This window comes from Sphaerodactylus townsendi, linkage group LG05 (assembly GCF_021028975.2).
Source record: "Sphaerodactylus townsendi isolate TG3544 linkage group LG05, MPM_Stown_v2.3, whole genome shotgun sequence".
Classification (NCBI taxonomy): Eukaryota; Metazoa; Chordata; class Lepidosauria; order Squamata; family Sphaerodactylidae; genus Sphaerodactylus; species Sphaerodactylus townsendi.
Genome location: NC_059429.1, coordinates 11,893,731 through 11,901,127, shown reverse-complemented (window position 1 = coordinate 11,901,127; position 7,397 = coordinate 11,893,731). Strand labels below are relative to the sequence as shown.

At 60.0% G+C, this 7,397-nt stretch overlaps 1 protein-coding gene across 1 annotated transcript in view; it reads left to right on the top strand.

Moving 5' to 3' along the window:
- The window catches only part of LOC125433267 (A disintegrin and metalloproteinase with thrombospondin motifs 10-like), a 57,072-nt gene extending 50,554 nt beyond the window's left edge, over window positions 1–6,518 (top strand). The window contains exons 16-18 of the mRNA XM_048497768.1: window positions 2,879–2,897; window positions 4,300–4,456; window positions 5,307–6,518. Coding sequence (XP_048353725.1) covers window positions 2,879–2,897; window positions 4,300–4,456; window positions 5,307–5,416 — 286 coding nt within the window. The 3' untranslated portion in view covers window positions 5,417–6,518. The remainder of the gene's footprint in view (window positions 1–2,878; window positions 2,898–4,299; window positions 4,457–5,306) is intronic.
- The last annotated feature ends 879 nt before the right edge of the window (window positions 6,519–7,397 follow it).

Sequence of the window (7,397 nt, the reverse complement as noted above, 5' to 3'; positions counted from 1 at the left end):
GGGGGGGGGGTGGGGGGGGGGGGGGGTGGGGGGGGGGGGGGGTGGGGGGGGGGGGGGGTGGGGGGGGGGGGGGGTGGGGGGGGGGGGGGGTGGGGGGGGGGGGGGGTGGGGGGGGGGGGGGGTGGGGGGGGGGGGGGGTGGGGGGGGGGGGGGGTGGGGGGGGGGGGGGGTGGGGGGGGGGGGGGGTGGGGGGGGGGGGGGGTGGGGGGGGGGGGGGGTGGGGGGGGGGGGGGGTGGGGGGGGGGGGGGGTGGGGGGGGGGGGGGGTGGGGGGGGGGGGGGGTGGGGGGGGGGGGGGGTGGGGGGGGGGGGGGGTGGGGGGGGGGGGGGGTGGGGGGGGGGGGGGGTGGGGGGGGGGGGGGGTGGGGGGGGGGGGGGGTGGGGGGGGGGGGGGGTGGGGGGGGGGGGGGGTGGGGGGGGGGGGGGGTGGGGGGGGGGGGGGGTGGGGGGGGGGGGGGGTGGGGGGGGGGGGGGGTGGGGGGGGGGGGGGGTGGGGGGGGGGGGGGGTGGGGGGGGGGGGGGGTGGGGGGGGGGGGGGGTGGGGGGGGGGGGGGGTGGGGGGGGGGGGGGGTGGGGGGGGGGGGGGGTGGGGGGGGGGGGGGGTGGGGGGGGGGGGGGGTGGGGGGGGGGGGGGGTGGGGGGGGGGGGGGGTGGGGGGGGGGGGGGGTGGGGGGGGGGGGGGGTGGGGGGGGGGGGGGGTGGGGGGGGGGGGGGGTGGGGGGGGGGGGGGGTGGGGGGGGGGGGGGGTGGGGGGGGGGGGGGGTGGGGGGGGGGGGGGGTGGGGGGGGGGGGGGGTGGGGGGGGGGGGGGGTGGGGGGGGGGGGGGGTGGGGGGGGGGGGGGGTGGGGGGGGGGGGGGGTGGGGGGGGGGGGGGGTGGGGGGGGGGGGGGGTGGGGGGGGGGGGGGGTGGGGGGGGGGGGGGGTGGGGGGGGGGGGGGGTGGGGGGGGGGGGGGGTGGGGGGGGGGGGGGGTGGGGGGGGGGGGGGGTGGGGGGGGGGGGGGGTGGGGGGGGGGGGGGGTGGGGGGGGGGGGGGGTGGGGGGGGGGGGGGGTGGGGGGGGGGGGGGGTGGGGGGGGGGGGGGGTGGGGGGGGGGGGGGGTGGGGGGGGGGGGGGGTGGGGGGGGGGGGGGGTGGGGGGGGGGGGGGGTGGGGGGGGGGGGGGGTGGGGGGGGGGGGGGGTGGGGGGGGGGGGGGGTGGGGGGGGGGGGGGGTGGGGGGGGGGGGGGGTGGGGGGGGGGGGGGGTGGGGGGGGGGGGGGGTGGGGGGGGGGGGGGGTGGGGGGGGGGGGGGGTGGGGGGGGGGGGGGGTGGGGGGGGGGGGGGGTGGGGGGGGGGGGGGGTGGGGGGGGGGGGGGGTGGGGGGGGGGGGGGGTGGGGGGGGGGGGGGGTGGGGGGGGGGGGGGGTGGGGGGGGGGGGGGGTGGGGGGGGGGGGGGGTGGGGGGGGGGGGGGGTGGGGGGGGGGGGGGGTGGGGGGGGGGGGGGGTGGGGGGGGGGGGGGGTGGGGGGGGGGGGGGGTGGGGGGGGGGGGGGGTGGGGGGGGGGGGGGGTGGGGGGGGGGGGGGGTGGGGGGGGGGGGGGGTGGGGGGGGGGGGGGGTGGGGGGGGGGGGGGGTGGGGGGGGGGGGGGGTGGGGGGGGGGGGGGGTGGGGGGGGGGGGGGGTGGGGGGGGGGGGGGGTGGGGGGGGGGGGGGGTGGGGGGGGGGGGGGGTGGGGGGGGGGGGGGGTGGGGGGGGGGGGGGGTGGGGGGGGGGGGGGGTGGGGGGGGGGGGGGGTGGGGGGGGGGGGGGGTGGGGGGGGGGGGGGGGGGGGGGGGGGGGGGGGGGGGGGGGGGGGGGGTGGGCCAGCATCATGCTGGCAGGGGATGATGGGAACTGTAGTCCATAACATCTGGAGGAGCGCCCAGTTAATATCTGTCTCTCTAGAATGATTTGTCAGTTGCCTGCCTCCACATCAGCTGAGAGAGTTCTAAGAGAACTGTGACTGGCCCAAGGTCACCCAGCAGGCTTCATGTGGAGGAGTGGGGAGTTCACTACTTGTAACCCAGTGGCGGAGCTACAAGGGGACAGCATATAAGAGCGACAAGTCAATTTCAAGAAACAGCTAAGACTCAAACTATTAAATGGGAGGATTGGGATAACTATATAAAGATTAGATATAATTTGTAGAAATAATATAGTTTATAGATGTATGTAAAATAACATAGTATATAGAAATGATTGTTAAAAGTAATTTCCATCTTTGAATACAAGAATAACGAAATCTAAGGATGAACGGAGGGAAGTCACCTCCTATATATATATGTTCTTATTTATTTTTCTTTTTTATATATTTTTTCTTTTCTTCTTCTTTTTAAAATGTCCTTTTTTTGTTTGTTTGTTTCACTTTTTCTCCCTTTTTTGTCTCCCCAAGTCCTTTCTATATGATAAAGGAATTCAGAAAATAGATTTCCTTTGTTTAGACTAGCATATAGTATTTGTCCTCTATTCTACTGTGTTTTTTTTTCTTTTATTATACTAAATGTATATGCAAGGTATAAAATGTATTATACACACTTTGTAAAATCCTTTTTTATTTTTATTGCACAAAATTAATAAATATATTTAAAAAGGGGTGCGGGGGTGCGCCATGCACTAGGCGCACGCCTGGGGGTGGAATATCGCCCCAGCCCCTCCCCCAGCCCCCTTTCCACACTTACCTTAGTTCCTTTCCTTTTCCTAGAACTTTTTTGAGTCTGAAAAAAAAAGGCCTGTTCACAGTACAGGCTAAAAACGGCCTGAGGAACTACAGTTCCCAGGAGACCTTGGGAAGTATCGTTCCCATCAGGCCGTTTTTAAGCCTGAACTGTGAATAGGCCTTTTTTTCAGCCTGAAAAGGTTCCAGGAAAAGGAAAGGAACTACGGTAAGTGCGGAAAGGGGGGATGCTGCAGGGGGGGCGCCGTGGGGGGCGGCATGGGAGGCGGAAAATATAGACTGCACACCGGGCGCAGTTTGGCCCAGCTACACCTCTTTTGTAACCACACTGGGTCTCATGCATCTTATTAATTGTACTTAACCTATGGAATGGTGGAGGGAAGGGAATACAATAAAAGGGGTTCTCTAAATATAGCCAACTAGAAAACCAGCCATACTAACAAGCCATAGGGTTTGACCATTTAATAAAGCTTGTATGTTCACACAATGTCCTGACCTGGACAGCCCAGGCTAAACCAATCTGGTCAAACGTCTTAACGGGGCTTTTAACCCCATTATGCAAGCCACCCTGGGACTTCGGTGGAGGGCGGGGTATAAATGGAATAAATAAATAAAATAAATAAATCTCAGAAGCTAAGCAGGGTTGGGAGACCACCAGAGAAGTCCAGGGTCATGACACAGAGAGCCAGCATGGTGTAGTGCATAGGTGTCAAACTTGTGGCCCTCCAGATGTTATGGACTACAGTTCCCATCATCCCCTGCCAGCATGATGCTGGAGGGGGTGATGGGAACTGTAGTCCATAACATCTGGAGGGCCGCGAGTTTGACACCTGTGGTGTAGTGACTAAGAGCAGGTGGAACCTCAGTAGTCCAGAGAAAGCTGGCTTGGCTTTATTCAAAGCATGGCATTGCAAAAGGAATATAGCGAGGGGATTTTACAATACTTTTGTCCAATGTATATATTGGTTTAGAAGACACCACTTAGCTTCGTAGGAGACAAAGGTTTCTGCTAACCTACAACAAACTCAGAGCCATCCCTAGTGGGATTCCTAGCTTTCTTGTGAAGTTTTTCATTTTTAGTGCCTTGAAGTGAGCTGCGGGTGATGTAATTCTATAGTCATGTCAACATTAGGTCAGTTTTATATTGTCATGTAGAATAACAGGCTGTTGTAAAGGGCAGCTCTATATTTAAAACGGTGTGCCCTGCAGACCAGGCATCCAGAAAGAACAGTCAGATAGGGATGCTCAAACACCTGGTTCAGCTCAGATCCATTTCACCAGCTGTGAACAAGGAGCAGTGGCGTAGTGCCCACGGGGCGAGGGGGTGCAACGCCCCGGGTGGAGCAGCGGTAGAGGCATGGCCGGACCATGGAGGGGGCGTTCCGGGGCTGGGCAGGCAACGCTGCGGCAAGGTGCGCAGGCACCCCAGGTGCAGTTTCCCCTCGCTCCGCCTCTGACAAGGAGTTAATTTTTTGATGGACTGTTCAGCAGGCTGCTTCGCCTATTGCTTCCTAACAGCACCATACTGGGCAGTTGGCTTTAAATGCATGCATGTTCTCACACAAGCCAGATGGTTGCAATTTACCATCCTTTCCCGTCGTCCCTCCCAGTGCTCAGGAAAGTGTGGTTTCGGCCAGCAGAGGCGATCGGTCCAGTGCATGTCCCACACTGGGCAGCCGTCGAGCGAGTGCGTGGAGACCCTGAGGCCCGTAATGATGCAGCAGTGCGAGAATAAATGTGACTCTGGACCAACCGAAAACCCTGAAGGTAAAGCTGCCTCGGATGGCTTTTCCCCTTGTAATTAATTGCGTGTTTCTTTCCCCTGCTGGTTGAACCTCCATCCCCTCTCCCCCTCTTAATTGGGCTTCTCCCCCCATGAAGAATTGAACCCAAGGAGCAGCAGTGGCGTAGGAGGTTAAGAGCTCGTGTATCTGATCTGGAGGAACGGGGTTTGATTCCCAGCTCTGCCGCTTGAGCTGTGGAGGCTTATCTGGGGAATTCAAATTAGCCTGTTCACTCCCGCACACGCCAGCTGGGTGACCTTGGGCTAGTCACAGCTTCTCGGAGCTCTCTCAGCCTCACCCACCTCACAGGGTGTTTGTTGTGAGGGGGGAAGGGCAAGGAGATTGTCAGCCCCTTTGAGTCTCCTGCAGGAGAGAAAGGGGGGATATAAATCCATACACGCGTGGGAAAAGGTCCTGCCCCATCAAGGCACGCCAGCCAACCAGGGGAGACCGGCGAAGCGAGCTCGCCTGGTAGTGGGGATTGCTAAGAGTTCTGCAACCGGGTGTGTCTGCTGTGTGCTCTCTGCGGTGGGGAGGGAGAAACTCTGATGAAGAGGACACAGTTTTACAACGAACAGGTTTGGATCTGCATGCAAATTTCAAGTGGGCATTCGACCTTTTGAAGCTGGATTTCACTGTGCAGAATAGCAATGTCCACTTCCAAACAATTGAATGTACATTATTCTGCGTGTGTGGAAGGGGCCTTACTCGATGCCCCTTACATCCCACTGACCCCCTGTGCTTTGGACTCGCCCCCACTGCAGCTCAGGTCTGACGCTGTCCCCGAATGTTGCTTTTCCCGTCTTCTACCTTCTTTTTTTTCTTTCTTCCAGAATGCAAAGATGTGAATAAGGTCGCCTACTGTCCTTTGGTGCTGAAGTTTAAGTTCTGTAGCCGGCCTTACTTCCGACAGATTTGCTGCAAAACCTGCCAGGGCCACTAAATTGCCACGCGTGAATTGGGTGCCACGAGGAAACTGGAAAAGCCCGCGAGGGACAGCCAGGCCGTTTCCCCCCCTCCCACTGCTATCCCCTGGCTGCCCCACTCCCCGAAGGGTCGTCAGCAAGTTCCAAGCAAGCCCTGCGGCCGAGTGAGGTTCCACGCCCTCCCTGTTTCTTACGGACTTCCATTAAACCACTGCTGTTGCGTGGCACTGAGGACAGGGGGTGGGGGAATCTCGAGTGCAATGAAAGGCAGAGAAGCCAACTGAGGTGCAGATGAGTGTATTACTTGAAACTCTGATATTATTTATTGTAGTAGTACAGCTAAAGGCCCTGTCAAAGCAGTATCCCCTGTCTGCACACAAACAGGGTGAAATCAAAGGCAGGTAACCAACAGGTGCTTCACTCCCATTTCCCATAGTTTATTATTGCCCTTACCATCCCAGGGGGTTTTCCGGAGGTGGTGCAGAGAGTGGATCGAGGCCCAAGAATAGGGGTGATGAGAAGGAATATAGACCATTCTAAGCTATAATCAGATGTCAGAGGAGAGAAAGCAGAGGGCCAAAATCAAAACGGTTCCCCATTTTCACTGGCTTGGACGCATTTGAGGGTTTTTTTTAAAAAAAATGGGAGGTCAGCAGATTCTCAGATCTTGGAGCAGGTGTGGCACAGTGGTTAAGAGCAGGTGCATTCTAATCTGGAGGAACCGGGTTTGATTCCCCGCTGTGCCACTTGAGCTGTGGAGCAGTGGCGTACCTAGGCAAACTGGTGCCCTAGGCAAAACCTGAGTTTGATGCACCCCCATGGGCGGAGCAGCCCAGCCGCAACATTCACCCTTCCCGCACGGCCCCAGCAGCCCAAGTTCACCAGAGGTGGAGCTCTCCATCCTCCTGCTCTGCCTCTGGTGGCTTGTGGGCCACCGTACAGTGTGGGCGGGGCTTAGCCAAAGTGGGCAGGACTGAGGAATCAGGCGCCACCACGTGATGAAAAATTTCTGCCCACTTTGCCCAATGGGCAGTACGCCACTGCTGTGGAGGCATATCTGGGGAACTCAGATTAGCCTGTGCACTCCCACACACGCCAGCTGGATGATCTTGGGCTAATCACAGCTTTTCGGAGCTCTCTCAGCCCCACCCACCTCACAGGGTGCTTGTTGTGAGGGGGGAAGGGCAAGGAGATTGTCAGCCCCTTTGAGTCTCCTACATGAGAGAAAGGGGGGGGATATAAATCCAAACTGTTCTTCTTCTTCTTCTTAAATGCGCAGATGAAAAATATCAGAAATCCCCTGTTTTCCCCCAAATTTGTCCAGTGCCAGGCCTGAACCCAAATTGTCTGTAGATCTATCGTTTAACTGGGTTTGAATTTCTGCATGCAAATCATACTGTGATGAAAGAAAGATTCTGATTTTTTTTAAAAAAAACAAGTTGTTTGCTGGACTTGATGGCGGTAAAGTTCTCGACATTCACATTTTTGGTTCTTCGACTTGAGGTCCACTCCTTTTTTACCTCCTGCTTTTGAGTTCAATAAACTACCCAACTGGTGCTTCCTTTTCATTGTTACAGCTCAAGTTTAATTTTATTTATTTTTTTTAAAGTAAGAAGAGGGTGTTTTCCTTGATGGCTTCTTCATTTAAAAAAAAGAAGACGTTCCGGCCATTATTTTTCACCCTCCCACAAGTGCATTTAGTGGAGGGGCAGAGTCAATTATTTTCCTGTGTCATTTTCGTCCGGGGTGACCCTGCATATTAGATTCTATGCTGGATCCTGTGCAATTGGGCCTTTCCCCACTTTTCCCTTGGCCGCCGTCGCTGCGCGCATATTCCCAGCGCGCGGCATCCCTGGCGCGTGCCCGGGCGTCCCCGCGACCCCACGACCCCGTGCATCAAAAGGCGCCCTTTGCAAGAGCGGCAGGGATGCCTCGTGCTGAGGGGGCGCGACAGTGGCAGCGTCGGGGTGGCTGCGCTGTCGCCGCCCCTCTCGTGGG